Consider the following 23,634-nt stretch of genomic DNA (forward strand, 5'->3'; position numbering starts at 1 on the left):
GGACTTGGATCTCACCATGTGCCTCCTTTGGTCCACATTGCACTTGCTGGAGACTCAAGAATCGGACTCACGAACACGAACACGAACACGAACAGTACGAGAACAAGGCCCCAACACCAGACAAGAGATTCCTGCTGCCAGCCAACGTTTGCGAGACATGGGAAAAGGGACGGAGATAGGGGATTAAGAACGGGCGTTGTGCTCTTCCCCGAATACAACTCCAGGTTCCCTAGATTATGCCAGCAACGACAGTACGAAGCGAATGCATTCGTCTCCAGCGATCCAGAAGAGCCACCGTCATTCCTCCACTGAATTGCCACATCTGGCAGTGTGGATTCCTCGCTAGCTTTACACAAGCTGACGGTGCTAGGATCGAAAGGGCTAGCCTTTTCGAGATGCGACATTGTTCTGAACAGATATTAGAACTTGATCGAGGGCTGCTTCTTGTCAAGAAATAATTCGTTCCAACCTCGTTGACACTTCGACGGCCCAACAGCAACATGACTTCGACTCAGAGAACTTGGCTCGTCACAGGAGCATCGAGCGGTTTTGGCACCGAAATCAGTCTTGCTGCTCTTCAGAAGGGGGATAAAGTCGTTGGTACGGCTCGCAATGTCAGGAAGGCAGAGCAGAACAATCCGGACTTTACCAAACTGGGAGGACACTGGCTTGAGCTTGACGTGACCTCTCCGAACTGCGAGGAAGTGGTTGCCAGAGCTGTCAAACAGCACAACGTCGATGTGCTCATCAACAACGCTGGGTATGCAGAGGGCGGGACGTTGGAGGATAGCAGGTAAGGTATACCATGGCCCTTCCCACGACGAACAAGACTGACTTTTTCACAAAGCATGACCGCCATCCGCGCCCAATTCGAAACCAACGTCTTCGGCGCCCTCGCCGTCCTCAAAGGCACAATCCCCCACTTCCGCACCCACCGCCGCGGAACCGTCGTCAACATCTCCTCGACCGCCGCCATCGCGCCCCACTGCTACTTCTCCTCCTACGCAGCCACGAAATTCGCCCTCGAAGGCGCGTCGGAATCCCTCGCCGAAGAACTCTCCCCCTTCAACATCCGCGTGCTGATCGTCGAACCCGGCGCTTTCCGCACGAGCTTCTTCGGCGCGCTGCAGTATACCACGATTAGTGAGGTGTACAAGGGGACGGTTGTGGAGGAGACTGTCAAGGCTTTTGAGGCGATTGATGGGACGCAGCCGGGGGATCCGGTCAAGGCGGGGAAGGCGATTGTGGATGTTGTGAGGGGGGAGGGGAGAGGAAAGGAGGTACAGGGGAATTTGAGAGTGCAGTTGGGGACGGATGCGGTGGTCAAGACGAGGGATAAGGCGAAGAGGTTGAGGGAGGATTGGAGCAGGGGCGAGGAGGTGGGAAATAGTTGTGCTTACGACAGCTAGATCTCGAGGTAGAGACTATGGGCATGGTTTCTTACTTTTAGATCATTGATCTTCCCCTTGTCGACAAGTCCAGATCTCTTCCACGCGCGCTAAGACGTGATGTCACGCTAGCGCGCCTTCACATGCTTCCCGCTTCCCATCTCGGCAACACCCGACCGCTTTGAGTTGGGGCCTTCACCTCATCAATTCTTTTCGAACTTCTCTCCGCAAAACACACCAACATCGACCGGCGAATATGGCGATGTCGGATGCCAGTGACGACGACTTGTCGCCAGAAAATTGGCTGCTGGACATGTCGATAGAAGATCAGCGGCCCCCAGTGCCCAACATCTTCTTCACCCTCCCTGCGGAACTCAGAGACGACATCTACGACCTCGCGTACGGCGATAAGCGCCCGGTCGTGGTCGAGATGACGCGAGAGCAGTGCGAGTGCCGCGAATGGCTGCGCAAACAGAGGGAGCGGGAGGATTTCGTGGTACTGTGTTTCCAACTTTCCTTCATCGACGAAAAAAGGAATGAATGCTAATCCGTAAAAGCCAGGCGAAGAGTAACCCGAAAGCGACATGGCGCATCTGCTCGTCAACAAGCAGTACTTCGAGGAGTCGAGCAAGGTGTGGCTGCGCAGCAAGACATTCTACTTCTGGCACAACCACGATTTCGCCAATTTCGTGTACGCGGACGGCCCCATTCAGCGCTTCATGCTGGGTTCCGTCACGAGGATCGAGGTGAACGACGAGATCATATCGGAGCAAGCAGAGCAACTTGCCTGCGTCCCGGCACTGCGATCGCTCCGCGTGCAGATGCGCGTCTTCCACATGGAGTTCGCCGTCCCGGGTAAGATGCCATGGCTGGATGACTATACCGACGCCGAGTTGGCCAGCATTCCGCACGTCTCGGCCCTGCTGTCAATTCGTGGCCTCCGCCGCATAAAGCTCATGTGGCACTCCTTCTCTTTCGACTTTCCCAAACCCGAGCACCGCGTCAAATGGGAGGCGTTCAAAGCTCGAGTCGAGGCCTTGATCCACGACTTTGTGACTCAGCCGAGAGAGGAGACGGAGACGGGCTACAAGTCCCTACACTCGAGGAGGCTTTGGAGGAAAAGAAGGAGATGGGCGTGGTCGAATGGCCCGACATATCGCAGACTTCGGCGCCAGTAGTCGGGTTCGTTGACGGGTCGCTGTCGGACAGAGACATTCCACGAACAGAGGATCAGATGCTGCGACTGTTTCTGTCGAGGCCAGCGGAGTTCGCGAAGTGGATCAGAGAGGCCGCAGACAAGGGCATCAGTTGCACTCGGTCTTGACGCGCCTTCTTGAGTCCTGGCTTCCTTCATGGCTTCGAAAACGGCGCTTCAATGATTCGCACATCCTACCGACGAAGCATGCCGACATGTCTCAACGACAGGAGTGAGCGCTCCAGCAAGCATGCTCATACTCAGGACCGGAGGACATCGACAAAGAAATCATGCATGTCATCAAACGGCGTTGAGCCAACCTCGCTCATCCAAGGATTGATCCGCTGTATGCCATACGAACAAGCAACACCACTACGCCCTCAGGTAGCCAAGTAGCTCAAAACAACCCCATGGCTCATACTCATCTAGCTGGGAATGACACAGGCCATCCAGTATCTACAACTTCTAACACCTCCCACTCCTCATTCACCTCAATAGTCGTATTGGCGTCGAGCCTTCAATGCAACGTCCCCTCTCCCCTTCGATTTCGTCACGATATCTCTTTGTGCACATAAGTTAGGCAAGCGCCCCTTGCCTTGTACTCGTGGATATGCCCCCTTCTCAATACCCATCACCAAAACGCCATCCTGTATGCAGAGTTCTCGAGAAGAAACCAAAAGCACAACCGAACGATCAGTCACGTTGAGTGACGCTCACCATCAGATGGCACCGTACTCCTGAGGCGCCTCGAGGTGGTACTGCTCCTTCTGCAGACCTTCCATGGCCTTCTTACCCTCCTCACTCAAGATCGCTCGGCCGTCCTTCTCGGTTACAGTGGTGAAGAATCGCGGATGCCATTCCTTGCCCGTCTGCTGTCGTTCAGTGGCTTTCTCTCGTTGCCGCTCTTCGAGTTGCTGTTTCTTCGTCGTCGCCTGAGCGAACTGCTTGGAGAGGATGAATTCGGTGACATCGTTCCAGAACTGTCGGCTTTCGTTGGGGAGCTGCTCTTCCTTGGGTGGGCACTTCTTCTGCACTGGAAGCAGAGGGGTGACATCCATGAGCAGGATTCTATCCTTCTCGGGCACCTTCTTGAACTCGTTGTCGCCGTATACGAAGTAGATCTTCTCTGTCCAGACGCCTTCTATCCTGCCTAGGATCTGATCCTTCGGTACGTCTTTTAGCCGGGTGACGTTGTCTGTCTTGATATCCGTCGGTTTGTAGATGATGCCTTCCACCTTGTTCTGTGTCTTGCCAAAGTAGCCTTCTTCGAGGTAGTGTAGGATGGTCTTGAGACCGGTCTTCTCGCAGGTGACGTAGCAGGTATCGGCGACTGTGACGTAGAGGTTGCCTCGCAGGAAGCCTCCGAGAAATGCGGCGGGATGAGTGAGGCTGTACTCTTCATTTTCTCGGTTCTTCAGCCGAATGAAGATGCCTTGGTTGTACTGGCCAGGCGTGACCTTGACGCTGGTACCGGTGAACTTCGCGCTGAGCTGATCGTACCCTGTAGCTTCGACGCCCTTGTCTGGGCATTCGTAGACATATGCTGAGACGGGCGGGTGATGGCTCGTCTGTTCTGTGATGTAGTTGACCTTGACCGGCTTGCCCTCCTGATTCTTCTCGTTCTCAACTTCCCACGTACACCTGAAGAATTCTCCCAGCGCGCTGTTGTATGGCTTGCACGGCTTTCCCTTGACATACTTCAGATCTTTGGTAAACCAAAACCGCAGGCAACCCAGCATGCGCTCGAGAGGGTCTTCGCTGTCGCCGATGGCCGCAAACGTCTCCGGCCTATCGAGGTAGTGCCAGTATTCGAGATTGGGAATCGGTTCCATAAGCTGGGCGGGCAAGCTGAAGCGAACTGCGGCGATATCTGTCACACCGATGAAGCGCTTCAGAATCATGAGGAACGTCCTCAGCTTGCTGGTATCTGAGGGTGTCTGGCCGTCCACGGCGGCAGCATGCGCCAGCTCTTCCTTTGCCTTGATGGGATTGCCATTGCCATTGGTCTCGACGGAAGTGTTTTCTGACACGGGTGTGCCTGGCGTTTCTGTGGCAGTCGCTGAGGTGGAGGGTGAGTCGTCTACAGGCTGGTCATTAGCCTTCTTGCCGAATCCTAGGACCATGATGGCGGTGTAGCGGGAGGCAGCAAAGACGCTGCGGCGGTGGTTGAGGATGTGCTCCTCGCTGGCGGCGGCAGTAGTCAGGTATTTGTTCGGCGGATCGGACGCTGCTGAGCAGGAGGGGTGGAGCAGAAGGGCGAGTGTTTGCCGTCAGAAATTGAGTTTGGATAGTGAAGACAGGCAGATGCAGAGTCACGAGTTTGTTTCTGGCGGTGGATGGATCGATGTGATGGTGAAGCCCGCAACAAATGCCGCCGCCCTGCAAACTGTTGGTGACGTAGGGCCAAGCACGCCCCTCTCTGACTCGATCGTTTAGAGGCTGAGGACTCGAGGCTGTCTGATGGTTATCGTAAGACTGAGGAATTGAAGATGGATAAGAGGGAAAACAAGAGTTGAACTTCAGGAGACTGCGGTCGTGTGCTGGTCCTTGCGGGTGATTCTTTGTCTGGCGACGAGGCAGGCGACAGGGTCTTGCGCGCGCCTGTTGAGGGACGATGTTCACGACGCCTCCTGGCCACTCGTTCGACCACGAACTCCCTCTTAGCCACATCAACACACGCATCGTTTGTGGCGGTCGTGTCTTGTCTCATCTACACCGCTGTCGTGTCACGGGTGATAGCGGCCACGAGATTGGGCGGTATGCACGTGAGAAGCAATGCTGACATTACCTGCATGCTACCTGGTATCCTTCAAGCGCCTGATCAGATCAAGCACGCCTCCAACTCCTCGCTAATCCGCAAAGCAAATACGACACGATACGATACATCAATCGTCCCACGCTCTCCAAACTCCGCACTCCAGCGAATTTGGCTGATCGACAAACAACTCCACCACAAACCGCTCCTCTTGCGCCTCCGAACTGACATACATCCGATCCAGCACGATCCAGCAGTCGCGATAGCCGTACTTGACAAAGTCAGGTCCCAAGTCGAATGCATCTGTTCGAACAGGTCCGCCGCTGTCTGAGTATTCGCCGTTGTTCGATGCAATGAGGATTCGACGTTGCGGACCTCTTCCAAGCTCAATACTCAGTCGGATGTGAGAGTGGTTGGACCGTCGTGTGGTTGTGTTGCCAGCATGCTGGTGGTCGAGATGTCTTGCAATGGCGTACAAGTTGACCAAGCGTCCTGGTTCCAACGGTGCGGCGACTTTGCTTTCGCCTTGCTTGAAGGCGACAGTACTGAGCTCTGTACGAATTCTGCCAGCACCCTCCCGTGGTAGCAGTACCGCCCTGACAGGAAGTGCGGACATTATCTGCAGGGCGAAGCTATCCAGTTGCTGGGGCTCGAAAGTGCTGCAGATGATGGTGTACTGCCCGGGTTCCAAATCCTCAAATTCGGCCAAGCAGCATCCTGGACGATATTCTTTGCTGTCAACAATGATGTCCCGGTTTCGGATGCGGAATACTCTTTGGCCGTTGCTGTGCAGTAGCTTGACGTGCACATTCAGCTTTTCGTTGCAGCTCTCAAGAAGCAAGCAAATACTAGTCTTGTTCGGCACAACCAGCGAGTACTGTGGATTGTCACAATATGACATGTGCTGAGCATTGCCGCCTGCTGTCTCCTTGGTCCATGAGCCTGTGATTGGGAAAGTATGCGTATAGCGAGGTGAAGCCTCACCCACTTTCATCTGTGCATTGCTGAATGTCGAGATCGTGAAGGCGTGATTGGTGGCTGGGAGTTCTTGTTCGAGCGGCACTATCGTATAAGGGACGTTTGGCTCGCAATCCTCCAGCTTGAGCAATGTCTGTGGACTATCGACGAACCAGCCTTTCTGCAGGTACTTCTCTGAGAGTAGAACTTTGCGGCCGCGTGACGCGAATGCTATGAGGGCAATGTGTCCAGTCAAGTCGATGTGATGGCGTCCGCTTTCAATCTCGTCTGATGTTGCATGCTCTGGTACTGAGTTCTGGAAATGGCGCCAGAGCAGGATCCACATATCGCTCTTCTTAGTCGTAGTGACAGTGAATTGAGGATTGTGCTGAAGGCTGAATGAGGGTCCCCTCATCTTCTTGATGCCGCTACCATTCGTGGATTCAGACAAATCCCAACCGAAGTGCACATCTTGACGATGACGAAAAAGGCCAGAGTTCCAGTTCAGATACATCGACTCGAAGTTTTGCAAGACATTGTCGAGGTCCATCCAGAAAGTGCCAGGCTTCAGCTTCTCATTCACATTCAGAAGATCCCGCGGCGAATGAACTGGCTCGCTATCGTCTTCCAGCTGGATCAAGTCTGAAGCTGCGGGAGGCTTGTCAGATCCCGCAGCTCCTTTGAATCGACCGCGCCAGCTCGTGCCTTCGACCCATGGATTCTTAATGAGGAGTAATCGTTGGCCGTCTACTTCTCGTAGATCCAGCACAGCGTAGTCGTGCTCGCCAGCAAGTCCAAGCGCCTTCTCCGTCTCGCTCGACATTTTCCCGGTTCCCATGGTGATGAGCACATCGCCGTAAGAGAAGGCATTGGAAATGCGCTTCCAGAATCGGTCCAGCTCAAGGTCATCCTCTTGCAGGAAGACTTGTTCTGGGATCCAGCCTGTCAATATCCACAAATCGGTGGCGCTGTTGCTGCCTGGGAAGTCATAGCCCCCTCTGACCTTGAGGTATGCCTTCTCGATCAGCGCTGGCCACAGCAATGAAGGATTGTTCCTGTCAACAACATGGATCACTCGGCTTGTCGAGCTTGTCGGGATTCTATCGTCGATGACGACTCTTCTATAGCAACCATTGAAGTTCATGCGTACGATGTATTTTCCATTCTTTGACAGGATTGGTCGCGAACTTGCGAGATCGTAGGGGAACAGAACCGCCTGCATCATCCTTGGGTGGCCGCGTTGTGTCCTGGCGACCCCAGCACAAAGCGACGCAACAACCGAACAGTCAGTTGCCGCATCTTGTACGAGGTCAGTGTCTTGGCAAATCAGCATGCTTGGTCCAGAAGAGTCGTGCTGTTCTTTCGGCCATGACGGAGGCGGCAATGCCTCATGGGGCCGCTTCCAATCATCCAGAACGTCCAGCTGGAATTCAGATAGAGGCAGCTCGGATGCTTCGTCGCTTGAGGTTGAGAAGATTAGTAGCAAACGAGATCTCAGGACGCAAGGAGACATACAGAAACAATGCCTCACCGTCTTCCAGCTCGAACTCGCTGGCAGGAGGAGCGCCGGTCCATTCTGGAAACTTGACGCCATTGAGAAAACCCCCTCTGAGTAGGATAATGCGCTCTTTGGTGGACAGTTCGCGCGAGTTGACGGGCTCTGTGAGCATCCTCACCTGGGAAGCTTGCTGCACTGCCTGCCTCCAGTCGCTACTACGATTAATGGTTTCGGCATCTTGCATCAACTGCTTCGCTTTGGCTGTATAGCTGGCCTTCTCATTAGCGTCTTTCACCAGTTTGAGGGCGCTGAATGCAGTCTCGGCTGCTTTGATGGCGATGTCAAGGGCTTCATCTTTGGTAGCAGAGCGTGGCAGGCGTTCGGCGAGTCGATCGGCATCCTGTCGAAGCTGTTCGAGATCCTGTAGATGTGAGCTCATGTTTGTATCCGCGCCTACATATAGCGCGAATACACCATCCCCTCTCCAGTGAGATGTTTGTGGTACGTGCGAGAGAAGGCCGAAGGACGACGTTGCGGTCGACTCGGTAGCACGTGAAAGGAGGGACCCGGGAAGATCCGACGTCGGCTAGTTTTCGCTTGTTTTCAGAAGGAAGGCGCGATGGACTGCTGACCTCGGCAAGAGCTCCATCCTTCTTCGCCCGTCGCACCGATCATGATGCGTTACCTTGGTGCGGCCGTGTGCTTGTTGCCCGGTCTTGGTTCTTTTGGATAGAAAGCAATTCGGCCTCCTGCTTCTGTCACATCTTCAATGCTCGCAGTCCATATACCCTAGTCCTACCACCAAACTAGCTGCCGCCCCACCAGCCTCGGCCTGTGAAGAAAGAGACTCGAACGACTCGGAGATAGCACTCACTTCTGGGATCTCGCATTCGACAGGCCACACGGCGTGGGAAAGAAGACAAGATGGCACCCGCCCTCTCCAAGCAGGAACTCCCACCATGGGGCATCGCGCTCGCAGGCTCCGCCGGTGCGCTCGCCGCCAATGCCGTCGTATATCCGCTGGACATCGTCAAGACTCGGCTGCAGGTGCAGGTCAAGAGGAATGAGAAGGATACGCATACCGACGACGGTGACCACGTGCACTATGAAGGAACGATGCATGCTATCGGACACATCATGAAGGAGGAGGGTATGTCGGGGCTGTTCCAAGGTATCACTGGTAACTTGATCGGTGTCGTCAGTACCAACTTTGCGTACTTCTACTGGTATGGTCTCGTGCGGGACCTGTACCACAGCAAGATCGCGAAGAGCAATGCGCCTGCGTCGACACCAGTCGAGCTGCTTCTGGGTGCCGCTGCTGGTGCTTTGGCACAATTGTTCACGATCCCGATTTCGACGACGACCACGCGACAACAGACCCAAAGAAAGGGCGAGAGGAAGAGCATGTTTGCAACTGCAAAAGAAATCATGGATGGCCCTGACGGCGTTGCTGGATTGTGGAGGGGTCTCCGAGCCAGTATGGTGTTGGTCGTGAACCCAGCTATCACATACGGTGCCTACGAGAGACTTCGAGCTATGATCTTCCCTAACAAGGCGAATCTCGCCCCACACGAAGCTTTCCGTAAGTTTTCAATCTTAAGAGAAGCAGAACGACGCTAACAAGGTTACAGTCCTCGGTGCACTCTCAAAGATGATGGCCACAGTAGCAACACAACCGCTCATCATCGCAAAGGTCGGCCTTCAATCGAAACCGCCACCACAGCGCCAGGGCAAGCCATTCACATCGTTCCTCGAAGTCATGCAATTCGTGATCGAACGTGACGGCTTCTTGGGACTCTACAAGGGCATTGCACCTCAACTACTGAAGGGATTCTTGGTTCAAGGTATCCTCATGATGACCAAGGAGCGCGTGGAACTGCTCTTCGTTCTCCTCTTCAGAGCTGTCCGCAAGATGCGACAAGAGCAACTTGACAAGCTCGCCCGCATCGCAGCCGAGAAGATCGACAAGGCCAAGCAACAGGTTGCGTAGAGGAGGCGACTTCAAAAGGTATGGACACTGGATTTGTACAGATGCCTGGCAAATTCCCAGCAGCGAGCATTGGCGTTACAGGAGCATAGAATGGGAAGTTACATGGAGCGATACATTTCTTGCATTATCGTTGCCGAGGAGATTTGATACCTGTTTCTTGGATTGAGCGAAGACGGGTTTGCACGCTTGTTGAACGGCCGGAGAACGAGCGCGCAATGCGGATTTGGGGTATATAGTATCACAATGTACAAGAACATGAAGCTTGAACGCAGCTCCTCTGGACCGTCTGTTTGTTTCTCCTTGCGCGCAGTAATGCCAGTGTTCGACAGCTTTGATTGAGCTTGGCCTCTTATTTCTTCGTCTTCACTTCCTCCTCCAAGGCCTTGACATAGCCTTCTAGTCTCTGCACCGCAGATTGGAGAGCCTGGACTACCTGTCAGTCTGGTGTTGCGGAGTGCACAGGGCCGGCCCTCGGTTGAGGGATGCACGTACGTAGATGTCCTCCACCAGCAGCTCGTTCGAGACCTTGTACTCATCGACCACATAGTAGTAAAGCCCACCACCTGCAAGCACCGTTCCTAGGAGGAAGCCAAGCAGCCTGTCGAGTCCCCTTGTTAGCTATCCCTTCTCAATATGACCCATGCTCATCCTCTCCTCGGCCATAAGTCTGCCACTCTGCAGGCCAGCCAGTCCATGTCTGAGAGACTCACGATCCTCTGAAAGCACCAATCGGCTTACTCGGCGACACCACATCTGCCATCATCTTCCGGCTCGTCTGGAAGCTCCGTCGTGCATGCTGTGTTTGGGTGAAGGTGGCAGGTCGCGAGAGGGCGAGGGTGCGGAGGACGGAGGGCATTCTGGTGGCCATGGTCGTACGGTGGCCTTTTGGATGGTAGGTTTGGCTCAATAGCTCGCGCGGTGTTTCGTAGCTATGTCAAGGTGAAGTGAGGTCTCCCGATTGTTGCCGTGGTTGGAGGTCAGTAGGTCGACAGGGTTGTTCAGAGCTACGGCTTGTTGGGCAAGTGAGCCGAGGAGATGAGATGAGTGAACACTTTGTTGGACTTTGGTCAGCGAGTCGCATTTATGATGAACGATTCCCCCAACAGTAGTCAACCCCTTCATTTGTATGTCTCGTTTACTTCCTACGCCTTTCTTTACCTCTCATTCATTGTGTTATTGCCAGAGTCTGTCCTCAGGCATGACTGGCACCAAAGACGTCACTGGTCAAGAATCACTTCACCACCAGCTGAATACCATTGCACATGTCGAGTTGGACTCGGTAATACTGCAAACACAACGAGACATATGAGACCGCGACCTTGAGGCCACGATTACTCACTGAGGATCCTCTCGCTGGACTGAGGGACGAAACCACGCTCGAGAGGCGTGACTTGCTTCCTCCTTCGCCAGCATGCGTCCATCATCGCATGTCAAATGGACAGTGGAAGCGCCGCCTCTCAAGTATGCCGAATGCTCTGTCGACCAGAACAAGCGCTCCAATTGCGACTTTAAGCGCTGGGGAGACTACCATGCAGCCCCCGAACAACGACAGAATCAATCGTGAGGGTCAACATCCTGCCAATGGTCTAGATGTGGCAAGACTTTACGTCTTTGGCGAACAAGATTGGTTTGGGGAGCTCGTGGACTGTCTGGCGTGGGCAAGTCGAAAGACTGTACAATCGTGAGCATACATCCATTCAAGCTTTCATTGACACCTGCAATGCAAAGATCTACGGGGCCGCTCTTCCTTCTTACGGAGCAAGTGATGTGCACTTGATGATCAGTGAGTGCTTGGGCGTCATTTCTTCCGTTTCTCCGCCCATGTTTGCTTTTGAAAACCAATGCTGCATACTTTCGTACCCTCGTACAGCGCTTTGCAATCTCTGGACCAGCTCACGTCACAGCAACTCCTTCTGTTGGCACAATTACGGTGTGGCATCAGCCAACAGCCATCACAGAGGCTGGCTACCAACCCAGAAGCTCCGTCTTCCAAATCGAACGCCTCGACTCGAACTTCGAAGCTCCACGGCTCCAATCGACGCGTTGCCGTCCACTGCGTCATCACCATTACCGGAGCTAGCAAACCTTCTTCGACTCCTTCAAGCCACGACACGTGGTGAGCTCTGTCCGTATTGCGGGCTTCCACCTCGCCGATAGCACACTTGGATTTATGCTCGGCGGCGTCGAAAGTTTGCATATCAAGTCTAGAAGAGAAGCGGGGAACAGGCTCGATTGACGTTATGACTGCCGAGGGCGACGTAGAGTAAGTATAGATGGAGGTCCACACGCCAGGTTGGCAACCCTGATAACTTTCCTTTGGTCAAGGACCTTGTCCAATTATTTCGTATTGTATCACGTTACCCCAGAGCTTCATCATGTCGAGCAACAACGCAGCAGACAAGGCCAGAGAGACGGCCGACCAAGCAAAGGACTTCGCAGAGCAAGGAAAGCAGACCTTCCTTGAAAAGTTGAAGGAAGATGGCGTGTACGCAGCACTCATATACCATGTCAACGGACTTCCGGACTGAACATAAAACAGCGTCAATCCACAAGGTCTGAGCAAGTTCGCCTTCGGCGGCCTCTTCCTCGCCGCCGTACCCGTAACATCTTGGATCGCCCAACCCAATGGTCTCCTCGAGAAAGCAGTCAACGGCGTCGTCAGCAGCGTCGCCTTCCTCGGCTCAGCAGGCTCCACAAGCAGCGTCGCGCAGACCGGCAAGATCGCAGCTCTCGGTGCGCTCTACGTGACAGTCACCTACGCGATCTCAGGAGCCGGTAGTGCTGCAGGTGCCGATGCGGGTAACGAAGGCGGTAGAGACAACAACCACCCACGTGCGCAGACTCAAAATCTGAAGGGTCTGCCATTGAGGCTGCATTCGGCGCATTACAACTTGATGGAGATGTTCCCGGGTTGGGCGATCAGTGCTGCTCTCGCTCAGGCTATGGCTCCGGGAGACCAGACTTTGATCAACCTCTTGGGTCTGCATGTGTTAAGCAAGGTCTTTGTGTAAGCGGTGAGCACTGTTGAGAGCGAGCGCGACTGATTAGGCTTCTCTAGCTACTACCCGTCCTACCTGTTCAACATCGGTCTTCCACGAACACTCTCGCACGTTGTGGCAACCGCCAGTGTCATCAATGTGGCGCTGAGACTCTCCAAGAAGCCAATTCTCTAGGCAACGACACTTATGATAGTGGATCGAGGGATAACAACGCGGAATGAGAAGGCCCGATATCGGGATCAGAACGAAATAACAGTAATATGTACGACCGGCAGAGCAAGTGGAACATAGATTGGAACACAGCATCTTGTTTTTAGTTATACCCCTTAGGTACAGGAAATCATGCGAGCAAATAAGCCATCACTAATGAACACGAGACCAGACTTTCTAGTTCCCTGACCACCATGTATAATTGTTCGTCTCTTCCGCAGTATCCCACACCAGCTGCGAGCTGCTGTTGAGAGGTCTCTCAGGCCAGACGTTCTTCGTTCCGACCCAAGCCTCTACGTTCTCGAATGTTGCCTCCGAACCGTCAGCGACGTACAATCCGAAGCCCGTGCTGCAGGACTTGGATGGGTAGATTCTAGCAGTTAGTGCGAAGCGCTCGTTGACGTAGATTTCGGCGATTGAACCGTCGAGGAAGATGTCGATGGTGATAGACTCGGTCTTGCCGTTAACAGTGTATGGATAGAAATATCCAGTGATGGTAGCGTTGTTGAACTCGGCGATCTTGCTGCTGTGCAGACGCTCGACGAGGATCGTGTGGTTTGAGGGCTCGTAGATGACGGTCGTGTATTCTTCGCCGTCAGGAGAGGCAGCGAAGCGAAGACCCGCGGCACCTGTGGCGGAGGTGATGGTCGCCTTGAGTTCCATGTGTGACGAGCCTTGCTGCTCGAGGAGTTTGGACGAGCTTTCTGTGCACTGGCTGTACGACTTGTGGTGGGAGCCTTCACGGAGACCTTCGACGACATCTGAGAGTGGACGAACACCCAGGGACCGTGCTACGCCGTCTTCGATGGCCGCGCTCTTGGACTCGGTGAGCTCGTCTGTAACATCGACATTCTCGACTTCATGGACAAAGAGCTCCCGAGGCAGAGACAGAGCACCCTGGAAGCCCTGCTGCCGGACACCGAAGAGGCCGCCGTCCCCAACGTAGTCCTCCTTGAGCCAAGCATACTGCACGCGCCTGTTGTTCTTCGTATCGTTGAAGCTGGTGAGAGCATAGCCAACGCCCCAATCTCCAGCTCCGCCGTATGTAGGCGTGAACTCAGCGCTTCCATTCTCACGACGAGTGATGCTTCCTCCGTTCCAGAGAGACCATTGTGCGGACTGGTGGAACGAAACGTTGCCGCCCTCGGTGCCCATGTTGACGAACCAGTGCTTGTTGTCCTTGCTGTCGGGAAGAGGGAAGAACCCGGAGACTTCGAAGTTGAAGCCGTACGAGCCGGTCGAGAGAACAGGTCCGAGGGAGGTGTTCTTTGCTGGCTCCCAAAGAGAACCAAGGAATGTCCAGTTGGTCAGATCGCTCGACGGAGCACTCCATAGTGGCATTCGTGGTCCCACTCCCTTAATGCCAGATCCAAAGACCGAATAATAGTGTGGCTCAGAGACGCCCAGGATGACATCGAGCTCTGGAATAGGCTCAAAGAAAGGATCGCGGAAGCCAGTGAGATTCCAGTGCATGGGAGCAGTCTCAGTCGTAGCCTTGATGACTGGGTTGCCATCGTACTCCTGCCACGTCTCACCACCATCTTTGCTAATAGCAAGGCTCTGCGTCTCCGTATACGGTTCATAGTGTGACTGCCAGTTCGTGGGCAGGTAGCTGACCGAGGTGTAGAAGATGAGCAGGTCTCCATTAACTTCGCCTTGAAGGTTCACTGGCTGTGCTGTTCCTGAGAAGATGCCCAGGCCATTGTGTGTTCCGTTGCCTGTTGGGCCGAGTATTTCTGCGTCTGCGCCCTGCCAACTTCCATGATCAGTCCATGTGATCAAGTCCTTGCTCGTTGCGCTTCCCCAGCTGATGTTGCCCCAGTTGTAGTGCTCTGGGTGCCATTGGTAGGAGAGGTGGTATTCGTCTCGGACAGGGTCGTAGACTGCGCCGCATGGATCGTTCATCCAGCCTGCGGGAGCCAGGAAGTGGCTTTGTGGTCTCCATCTTGTGAAGAGCGTGTTATTGCCCGACGAGGTAATCTGATCTGCCGTGAGCTCAGTGCATTGCTCGCCTCCTGGTTGATGCTGCCACGGCTTTCCTGGACGGCCACCATTGGCCCATGGATGTCCCCATTGACCGTTGTTCCCACTGTGACCGCCCCAAGATCCCCACTGTGCGGATGCAATTGAGGCAGATGCCAGCAAGGCTGAAGGGGTGGAGAAGGCCCGCATCTTCAAGCAGCGATGGAATGCAAGAAAAGAAAAGGCTGGCCACGCGCACAATGATATTTTTGCACAACGATCAAGATGAGAAAAACAAAATGAACAAACCTGGGTCATAGCCTAGCATTTGTACTGCCCACTGAGACAGATCAATACGAGATCTCCGCCATGCGACTGCCCTGCAAAGTCGTCAACACGGACCACCGACCATCCACACAAGAGTTTAGTCGACTGAGAAGTCAAGAGAGAAATAACCAAAGCTCCGGTCACGAGTTAGCTGTATGCAGGTGCTCCCCGCCGAGACCACTCCATCTGGAGCAAAGCTGGGGTGCGAGGGCCTCCACAACGCAGGTCGGTCCGATTAGAAATATGGCCATCCAGGAACCACAGCCTTTTGCCGCCCCTTGGCTTCACTTCGTCTCTGCGGTTTAGCCGAGATAGGAAGGCGCGGTATTGGCAAGAACGTGTTTTAGAGGCGGTCCTTCCCCGGCGCTTCGGTCTCTGGCGGCGGATATTGCATGGCAGACAAGGATGGGAGAGCCACGCTTGGTTGCGAGAACGTGGTTCACGTTCTGCTTCTCGGGCCTATTCTGCATCGTGGAGTCTGGAGGTTTAGAAGGGCGCGGAGAAAATGGCGCAGCTGAAGGTGGCCGACGAGACACGAGAAGGAGGTTGCAGTGATTGTGAGTAAGGTCGTAGACAGGGCACTATCACTCATTAGCCAGAGCTACCCACCATATCCATGCGCCATGCCGAGCCGTCAGATGAGATGTCGTCGACTCCGGGTATCAACAGCAGAACTGCGCTATGCCAGTGTCCCAAATACATCATGCTGCTTACTTCTCAATGACTTCTTCATCGCATCATCTTCGTTTATCATTTCATGCTGGCTGGCCTTGGGCCTTGCCTTGCCAGAGCCCATTAATGGCTTGCTGTTGTCTCCTCTGCTGTTCATCAATCTGCTCTTGTGTCTGACCTTTGGCGTTGCCTCGCGGGTCCATGCTATCGACTGGCTGTACAACCTCAGGACCACTTGCATCGGTCATGTTGACGTCTTCGTCCTTTGGCTTTACGCGGTCGGGGTTGAAAGACATGGCACCGTCCATCATGCCCATTCCACCAGCGCGGAGTTGGTTGATTGCAAGGACTGTATCGATGGCCTTGTGCAGCGTTCGACGGGCGTTGAAATTCTTCTTGACTGTTGGCAGCAGATCCTCGTCGCCGCGACCGCTTTCTGGGCCGGCAATCCATTCATGAGTGAGTGCCTCATGGGCGGTCATGCGTTTGGTCGGGTCGATCGTGAGGCATCGCTTGATGAATTGGCGTGCCGTCAAGCTGACTCCACGCCAGTATTCCAAAGGTGTAAAGCTGTAGTCCGCAACCAAGATGGCCTGCATCTCTTCCAGATTGCTGTCCCTATCGAAGGGAGTGTAGCCACAGAGAAGAAAGTATGTGATCACACCAATCGCCCACACATCGACTGGCTTTCCATGCCCACTCTTCTTGAATATCTCAGGAGCCATATATCCTGGAGTACCGCAAGTCGTGGTCAAGACATGGAATTGCTCTTCATCCATGATACGAGAAAGACCAAAGTCTGCAATTAGCAGATCGGCGTTGTCCTCTGGCGTTCGGAAGAGAAGGTTTTCGGGTTTCAGATCGCGGTGAACGATGCCGTGGTCGTGGAGATATGCGACAGCTGAAAGAGTCGCTCGAATAAGGTCGGCCGCGTCGGACTCGTAGTATGAGCCTTTTCGACAGATACGGTCAAAGAGCTCGCCGCCGAGGGCCAAGTCAGTCACCAAATAGACTTGGATTCGTCAGTCTCCCTCTCACTTTGTCGTCGCAACCTTCACCTACGATTGTTCATAGTCTCAAAGTAGTCGACCAGCGTGAGGATATTCTGATGTCCCATTGACACTCTCTTCAGCACCGCAATCTCGTTGCGCACCATGTGCTCTCTCCCGGCCATAAGCCTCTTGTTGATGACCTTGGCCGCATAGTATCGGCCGGTATCGATATGCACGCATTCTTTCACAACACTGTACGAGCCAGCTCCCAGCGTTTTCCCAGTCTTGTATCGGCACGGTTGGACTTGTGCTTGCGGTTGAGCCATGGTGGGCTGACACGGGTTTGGCTCACGGCCGGCGAGGAGCGATGACTCGTCCGCGGTTGAATTTCACCGTCAACGGCTTTCGATATCGGTGGGAACGAGCGTGGACGTGGATGTAGATCAAAGGTAGGAGAGGATCATGACAAGGGTCATGCTGTTGTGTGTTTCAACTTTCACGGTCGCGGCTGGCAGCGTGTGAGAGACAGGTGTAAGAGTGGGGTTTGGTGCGGAAGCGATTCGCCCGTGATAGACTTATTTTTAGTCAGCCCTCGCCGCAAATGTTCTGGGCGTGGCTTTCGTGCAGCACTTTGAGATGGTTTCTTTTATGTATCAATTGGCAATCGAGACGATGGAGTTGTCGATGTCATTATCGCTGTCGCTGTTGCCGGTTTCGAGCAGCCTTGCTGTGACTAGCGCCTCGCGCCAAGCCAAGGCTGGGCTTCAACAATTCTGAATATTTTTCCTCATATCATCAACCCTATGACTTGAGAAACAATAAAGAGATGATTCTGAGGCTGGATCAGTCACTGCTGGTCATGTTGTACCCAGCGTGGGCGCGTGGGGGCTAATGTGGAGCCTCATATACAAAACCGGATTTTAGCCACCCATCCAATCAAGCTCGTAAGTTACCACGTGTTCCTGGATGCAAGGGACATTGCTAACGGTCGACTAGCTCTAGCTCAGTGGTAGAGCGTGGGATTGCAGTCCATTTGCAATCATCCTAAGGTCACTTGTTCGAACCAGTGAGTCCTCGGGACCAATGCGATCAAATTTCGACCAAATTCTGACTTGTATGAGGGTGGGGAGCTTCCAAAACCTAATTATGTTTTTGCCCGTCTTCTGCCGTGCCCAGATTAACGTCTCTTTTGTGCCTTGAACAATTGGCACCTTTTATCAATCGTTACAGGCCGTCGGGCCTACTATTTTGCTCTTCTCAGGCACGGGTTTGGACCTTCGGATGCCCAAACTTTAGCAAGTACGATGCACTCAACCCTCCAGAACCGTCAGCAACGCTATTTAGAACGATAGATGGCTCGGTGTTGAGATGTTCGGCTCTGGAGACGCAGCTGATTTGTGCCAAGCCTGATCACGTGAGGGTGACCCCTGAAGCATTTGCACAAGTCTTCAAGCCGTACATGTCTATGCCGCTCAAAACTCTCGTCAAAAACTTCAAGAATGATTATCAGTCTAACAAAAGGCATTTTCGATGAATAGAATGGATATTGTGGGGCAGAAGAAACGTTGACGCTTGAAAAGTCGGTGGACGCAACGACACAACTCGGAAGCCTGACTTTGAAAAATGATGGTGTTCAAGACATTGCCACGTGCAATCTATTTTCTATAGGATGTAGAGAGTCTATTTACTCTCCCACGTAATCGTAAACTTGGTCGCATGGCCACTGCCCGAGTACACCTTCGCCTGCGTGCTCCCCGAAGGCGCAGAATCCGTAGAAAACGCACTAGATCCGCTGTACAGCAAATTGCCATTCGAGCTCGTGAAGACGGTGCTCGAGACACCGGAACCGCAAGTGAAAAGGCCGGACTGCACCCCACAGTTACCCTTGGAGGACTTGAGCGTGAAGCCGCTGCCGGAGGAAGCAGCAGTGAACGTCGCGCAGGTCCCGCTGGTGTACCATGTCCCTGCGGAGATGATGCAGCCATTCTGACTGCCGCCACTGACGACGTTCAGGTAGCCTGAGCCGCTGAATGAGCCCGTTGGACCGGAGCCTGGCGCGGTGGTGGTTGTCGTTGGAGATGGCGAGGAGCCGCCGTTCTTGGGGAGGTACTTGATGCCGCTGCTTGGGCAGTTGGACTTGGTCAAGGATTCTGCGGCCTCGAAAGTGCCTGTTTGAACGGAGCCGCGGGTGTTGTAGAAATACCAGAGCTCGTCGAGGGCGCCGGATGCGCAGCCGACGTAGGGGGTGTAGCCGCCGTGGTTCTTGGCGAGCGCGGACTGGATGGCGGAGAGGGTGTATGTCTTACTGCTGGAGGGGGTGATGCCTGCATCGGAGAGCCAAGTGTAGGATGGGAGGTCCTTGAACAGGGCAACAGTTCGCTCGAAGAAATCTGGAACTTCTTCTGTCGGCTTGTAGGATGTGTAGCAGTCTGGGTCCAGGGTGCTGATGCAAGTTCCGTGCTTGCTATATAAGTGTCAGAAGGAGTAGTATCAATGTTGCTCGTCGAATGATGCTTACCCCCACTCATGCTCCCAGAAAGTTTCTGCTGAACCAGAGTTGGACGTCCAGTACGTGTTCATATAGTCAACAAGATCTTGCTTGCCAAACGAATTGAGAATGGCCGTGATGTTGGTATATGCACGATCATCGTCGCAGTTGGCTTCATAGGTGCCATCGCAGTTGTCAGGCTACCAATAAATCAGCCAACGAACGATACCCAATACTCTTTCGATATCCTACCCAAAGCCCATGAATCGTCCACGAATCATCCGGTCCAGTAGCAGGATTCGTATCCCAAAACTGCGTCTGCAAAAGCGAACCACCCGGCGAGTTGAAGCAACAAAGATCCTGCACCGCAGACGTATTGTGGCAAGAAAGCTGCGGGCTGGAGCAAGTGGCCGAGTTACCCTGCTCGTCCTGACGGGCCACAGGACTCTTCAAACCAAGCCCCAGCACCGACTGAGCAGCGCCCAGCGCCGTGAGAGCAAAGCCAGAGAAACAGCGTACAGAAGGCATGTTGTCGAAAGTGAGAAACTCTGGTCTGTCCAGCAGGCGGACTATCGAGTCGTTTTGTAGGCGAGCATACCAGGCCATAGTACCACTCTATTTTCCCTAGTCGAATATCAAATCACCGTCTCTTCTCTTCTCTGCCTTCCTGATGCGTGCTCGCGCCGGAGGATCGCACGGAATGAGTTTGCAGCCAATGCAGGATAGCCGAAGAGTAGCATTCAGGGAAGGTAGGCTGCAGTGGGATGCATTGAGATCTGCCCGTCACCATTCACTCCGAGGCGTCACGTCGTCCTATCGTTGGCATCTGATCAGACGCGACGTCCGCATGACTTGCACCTTGCTGGGAGACCGTGAGAGAAAGAGCGAGGGTGATTGGATGGTCGAGGAAAGAAGACGACCCCGGTTCGCGCCGTCACGCCGACTCCACAGGGTTTGATCGTGGCTTGAGTGGCTGAAGTTTGATGAGCACCACCTTCGTATGTGCTGCTTGCCTTCGCGCACCTCCGACGGCATTATGCCCGTATCATGTTCTCGCGCACCATCATCCGCCAGACGGGCCGCCATGGCCTTGCGGGACAATGGATGAAGGCGACCGCCTCCCACTACAGCAGTTTCTCCGGCGGCGGCTCAGGCTCGCTGTCCTCGACCATCAAGCTCAGCAACATCCCAGCGCCGCACGCCGGCGAGATTGCCGTTTTGTCCTTGAACAGGCCCAAGGCTCGCAATGCCATCAACACCCAACTCCTCGGCGAGCTGAACAGAGTGGTCGAACAGCTACACTCTGAGGGGTCCAAGAGCAGCACCCGCGCCTTGATCCTCGCCAGCGAGAGCGACGATGCCTTCTGCGCGGGGGCAGATCTCAAAGAACGTCTGACGTTCACAGAGGAAGAGTACATACCCACTACAACCTCACATACGCATTCATAGCTGAACACATCCCAAAAGCACGAAAGCCTTCCTCAAATCCCTCCGCCACACCTTCACCCGCCTCTCCACCCTCCCCATCCCCACCATCTCCGCCATCAGCAGCACAGCCTTCGGCGGCGGCCTCGAACTCGCCCTCTGCACCAACTTCCGCGTCATGGCCTCCACCGCCCAAGTCGCCCTCCCAGAAACCCGCCTCGCCATCATCCCCGGCGCTGGAGGAACCTATCGCCTCCCCGCCTTGATCGGCCAAGCACGTGCCCGCGACCTCATCCTCACGGGGCGACGCGTGAGCGGCGAAGAGGCGTATTTCATCGGCCTCACGGACCGCATCGTGCAGATCACAGAAGAGGAACAGTCAGGTGCTGGAGTCGCCAAAGGCAAAGTCCTCGAACAGGCGGTTGAAATGGCAACAGTGATTTGCGAGGGCGGACCCATTGCCATTCGGGCTGCTATGCAGGCAGTCAGTGGATGTTGGAAGGGTGAAGAGAGTGAGAATGCGGCTTATGATCTGGTGATTCCTACGCAAGATCGAATCGAGGCGCTGAGGGCTTTTGGGGAGAAGAAGAAGCCGGCTTTCAAGGGGAGGTAAGAGCATACTCTCGTGTGGGGAGGGGTATACATGATAGAATGTCGATATGATGTGTACATTCTTTGTGATGAATTGATGTGCTGTCATTGCTATCCAGTCTGGTCTGTGAACGTCTGAAAGTTGCCATGTTGTGAGATCCAGTGCGTTTCCGGCAGCTGTCGACGGAGTAGTTTGAGTCTCTCTGCCACGCTGAGCAGCGTTGCAGGTCGACATCAGGCCATGGAATATGATCAGTGATAAGTGATGGCCGAGCAGCCCTCTCTGTGAATTCATGGCGATGCATACGACGTATTCAGCAAATCTCAGGCTAGGGCAGTCGGATACGTATACTCGTGGGCGATCATGGAACATTTATTTCTTGTTCAATCCGACCATTCACGGCCTTGTATTCTTGATCATAGTCTACCAATCCGCGCCTCGCTTTGCACGCAGATACGAAAAGCCGAAGATAGTAGAGGAAACCCTTCCCATCCATGCTACCCGCAAAAGCTCCCAAAATCCAAGACCCCTTCATTCGTAACATGATGCATGCACAGCCGCTGTGATAAGCTCTGCTTCTATTAACGCATCCCATGATAAGACGATTCGATTCCTCCCATCGGCCAGCACGCCTAGTAGTATGTGTGTTTGTGTGTCATCCGTGCTGCCTGAAGCCATCATATTCAAGTGTCGTTCTTCTAGATCCCCTTGATGGCGACGGTGCGCTCGCTCTCGAGCTTCTCGCGGTTGCGCTCCTTCTCCTCTTGCTTGCAGTCCTCGAGACCGCTGCAGTTGTGCGACTCGAGCATGCGGTGCTTGCCGCAGAAGTGGCCGCTGCAGAAGCCGCAGTCGCCGACGATGCGCTGCGCTGCGTCCTTGCAGTCTTTGAAGTTGCAGCGGATCTTCTTCGGGGCGCCGCCACGGAGCGGAAGGGCGACGTGGAGAGTGCTTTCTCGCGTGATGTTGTAGGTGGCGAGAGGTTCTGAGGGTGCGAGATGCTTGCCGGCGTGGACGAGGCGGAGGTCGGACTCGGGCATGTTGGTTCGCAGGGCTACGAGCGAGCGGAGCGTGCCGACGGTGGTGGACTCGGGGATGGTGATGGGGAAGGCTGTGGAGTGTTAGACGGTGAAGTTGAGGGAGTGAGATAAGGAATACTGACTGTTCGATGAGGCGTCCTTCACGAAGATCTGCATCGTCGGCTCCGGCTCAGCAGATGAGGCACGCGAGGAGACGGAGGAGATGGACGAGATGCTGTTGGAACGCATGATTGCGGTGGTGGTGAAGACGGTGTCGGGGGAAGTGATCGTTTGCTTGACAGCGTCTGTGAGTCGGTCGTGAAGTGGGTGGTGGTGGCGGCTGATAAGGTGGATTGAGGTCGGCGGCTGGGTGGACGAAAGCAGAGGAGCAAGTGTGGAAGGCGAGAGAAGGTTGTGGCAGCGCTTTAAAGAGGATGCGGCGGGCTGAGTAATGGGCACGTCAAGTGAAGTGGTGAGGCTTCAGGTTAGTTAAGGGCAGCAGGGTCGGGCTAGGGTGTTGTCGTCGTGGTCCATCGTCCTGTGACTCGCCGCCGCCCAAGTCACTCGTCGGTAAGCCGGCGAAGTCGAGCCAGTCTGACGTCGCACAGCCGCCGAACACCCAACACCCCAATGCCGCAAAACGATCCCTGCGCTTGCCCTGCATCAATCCGCGCCGTACTTCAGCCACGGCTCGACGGGCAATGTCGTCAACATCTACGGCCGATTCTGCCATCATTGTTGACGAGCTGTTCTATCGCCGGTCATCACTATCGCCCGAGTCTCCAAAGACAGAGATCTGCACACGAGCATGCATGAATGCGCGCCAGCGGAACTCATGCGTACATCCGCTTCAGGCATCGGCGGACCCACGAACCGCTGGACACGTGGACACCTTTATCACCACCTTACGCCGCCCTTGCGCGGTGAATGTCGCTGTCGTGGACGAGTAACGCAGTGAATATGCGCGCGCCTAATGTATCATGCCTCTTTAGTGATTTGGAGCCCGATGCGACTCATGTACAAGCGTTGAGGAGCGATACAGCGCATAGGTCGCCAAGCATTCTTCACAGGCCTGGAACATGTGGCCCTTTGTAGAAGATGATCTAGCGAGTGCAAAGGCAAGACAGGTGCTGGCCAGGCCACTTACATTTATGCTATGTCTATTCCC

The 23,634-nt window shown here is 54.4% G+C and overlaps 12 protein-coding genes and 1 non-coding gene across 13 annotated transcripts; 6 read left to right on the forward strand and 7 right to left on the reverse strand.

Moving 5' to 3' along the window:
• Positions 1 to 500: 500 nt before the first annotated feature.
• On the forward strand, positions 501 to 1,409 carry M409DRAFT_20108 (uncharacterized protein; the record flags this gene model as incomplete). Its single annotated transcript, XM_033805238.1, has 2 exons — positions 501 to 793; positions 848 to 1,409. 2 exons carry the CDS (start codon positions 501 to 503, stop codon positions 1,407 to 1,409), a joined length of 855 nt encoding a protein of 284 aa, XP_033670581.1.
• A 563-nt stretch (positions 1,410 to 1,972) lies between these two features.
• Positions 1,973 to 2,566, forward strand: M409DRAFT_20109 (uncharacterized protein; the record flags this gene model as incomplete). Its single annotated transcript, XM_033805239.1, has 1 exon — positions 1,973 to 2,566. The coding sequence occupies one exon, from the start codon at positions 1,973 to 1,975 to the stop codon at positions 2,564 to 2,566; it is 594 nt and encodes a 197-aa protein (XP_033670582.1).
• Positions 2,567 to 3,302: 736 nt separating this feature from the next.
• M409DRAFT_52208 (uncharacterized protein) lies at positions 3,303 to 4,706 on the reverse strand (the record flags this gene model as incomplete). Its single annotated transcript, XM_033812014.1, has 1 exon — positions 3,303 to 4,706. One exon carries the CDS (start codon positions 4,704 to 4,706, stop codon positions 3,303 to 3,305), a length of 1,404 nt encoding a protein of 467 aa, XP_033670583.1.
• Positions 4,707 to 5,468: 762 nt separating this feature from the next.
• M409DRAFT_64738 (uncharacterized protein) lies at positions 5,469 to 8,232 on the reverse strand (the record flags this gene model as incomplete). Its single annotated transcript, XM_033816205.1, has 2 exons — positions 5,469 to 7,755; positions 7,811 to 8,232. 2 exons carry the CDS (start codon positions 8,230 to 8,232, stop codon positions 5,469 to 5,471), a joined length of 2,709 nt encoding a protein of 902 aa, XP_033670584.1.
• A 485-nt stretch (positions 8,233 to 8,717) lies between these two features.
• M409DRAFT_64739 (uncharacterized protein) lies at positions 8,718 to 9,783 on the forward strand (the record flags this gene model as incomplete). The annotated part of the gene is made up of 2 exons (XM_033816206.1): positions 8,718 to 9,375; positions 9,425 to 9,783. The coding sequence occupies 2 exons, from the start codon at positions 8,718 to 8,720 to the stop codon at positions 9,781 to 9,783; spliced, it is 1,017 nt and encodes a 338-aa protein (XP_033670585.1).
• A 349-nt stretch (positions 9,784 to 10,132) lies between these two features.
• On the reverse strand, positions 10,133 to 10,651 carry M409DRAFT_64740 (uncharacterized protein; the record flags this gene model as incomplete). Its single annotated transcript, XM_033816207.1, has 3 exons — positions 10,133 to 10,207; positions 10,276 to 10,381; positions 10,494 to 10,651. 3 exons carry the CDS (start codon positions 10,649 to 10,651, stop codon positions 10,133 to 10,135), a joined length of 339 nt encoding a protein of 112 aa, XP_033670586.1.
• Positions 10,652 to 12,158: 1,507 nt separating this feature from the next.
• Positions 12,159 to 12,956, forward strand: M409DRAFT_52211 (uncharacterized protein; the record flags this gene model as incomplete). Its single annotated transcript, XM_033812015.1, has 3 exons — positions 12,159 to 12,268; positions 12,323 to 12,790; positions 12,842 to 12,956. 3 exons carry the CDS (start codon positions 12,159 to 12,161, stop codon positions 12,954 to 12,956), a joined length of 693 nt encoding a protein of 230 aa, XP_033670587.1.
• A 213-nt stretch (positions 12,957 to 13,169) lies between these two features.
• Positions 13,170 to 15,164, reverse strand: M409DRAFT_52212 (glycoside hydrolase family 32 protein; the record flags this gene model as incomplete). Its single annotated transcript, XM_033812016.1, has 1 exon — positions 13,170 to 15,164. The coding sequence occupies one exon, from the start codon at positions 15,162 to 15,164 to the stop codon at positions 13,170 to 13,172; it is 1,995 nt and encodes a 664-aa protein (XP_033670588.1).
• An 872-nt stretch (positions 15,165 to 16,036) lies between these two features.
• Positions 16,037 to 17,271, reverse strand: M409DRAFT_64743 (uncharacterized protein; the record flags this gene model as incomplete). Its single annotated transcript, XM_033816208.1, has 2 exons — positions 16,037 to 16,965; positions 17,016 to 17,271. 2 exons carry the CDS (start codon positions 17,269 to 17,271, stop codon positions 16,037 to 16,039), a joined length of 1,185 nt encoding a protein of 394 aa, XP_033670589.1.
• Positions 17,272 to 17,939: 668 nt separating this feature from the next.
• M409DRAFT_t22 lies at positions 17,940 to 18,021 on the forward strand. The gene has a single exon. It is a non-coding gene; the product is annotated as a tRNA-Cys (tRNA).
• Positions 18,022 to 18,625: 604 nt separating this feature from the next.
• M409DRAFT_20116 (uncharacterized protein) lies at positions 18,626 to 19,961 on the reverse strand (the record flags this gene model as incomplete). The annotated part of the gene is made up of 3 exons (XM_033805240.1): positions 18,626 to 19,409; positions 19,464 to 19,633; positions 19,686 to 19,961. The coding sequence occupies 3 exons, from the start codon at positions 19,959 to 19,961 to the stop codon at positions 18,626 to 18,628; spliced, it is 1,230 nt and encodes a 409-aa protein (XP_033670590.1).
• A 576-nt stretch (positions 19,962 to 20,537) lies between these two features.
• Positions 20,538 to 21,471, forward strand: M409DRAFT_36102 (uncharacterized protein; the record flags this gene model as incomplete). The annotated part of the gene is made up of 2 exons (XM_033810503.1): positions 20,538 to 20,845; positions 20,901 to 21,471. 2 exons carry the CDS (start codon positions 20,538 to 20,540, stop codon positions 21,469 to 21,471), a joined length of 879 nt encoding a protein of 292 aa, XP_033670591.1.
• Positions 21,472 to 22,148: 677 nt separating this feature from the next.
• On the reverse strand, positions 22,149 to 22,715 carry M409DRAFT_64746 (uncharacterized protein; the record flags this gene model as incomplete). The annotated part of the gene is made up of 2 exons (XM_033816209.1): positions 22,149 to 22,558; positions 22,610 to 22,715. The coding sequence occupies 2 exons, from the start codon at positions 22,713 to 22,715 to the stop codon at positions 22,149 to 22,151; spliced, it is 516 nt and encodes a 171-aa protein (XP_033670592.1).
• Positions 22,716 to 23,634: the final 919 nt, after the last annotated feature.

The sequence above is a fragment of the Zasmidium cellare genome (assembly GCF_010093935.1).
Source record: "Zasmidium cellare ATCC 36951 unplaced genomic scaffold M409scaffold_9, whole genome shotgun sequence".
NCBI classification, from domain to species: domain Eukaryota; kingdom Fungi; phylum Ascomycota; class Dothideomycetes; order Mycosphaerellales; family Mycosphaerellaceae; genus Zasmidium; species Zasmidium cellare.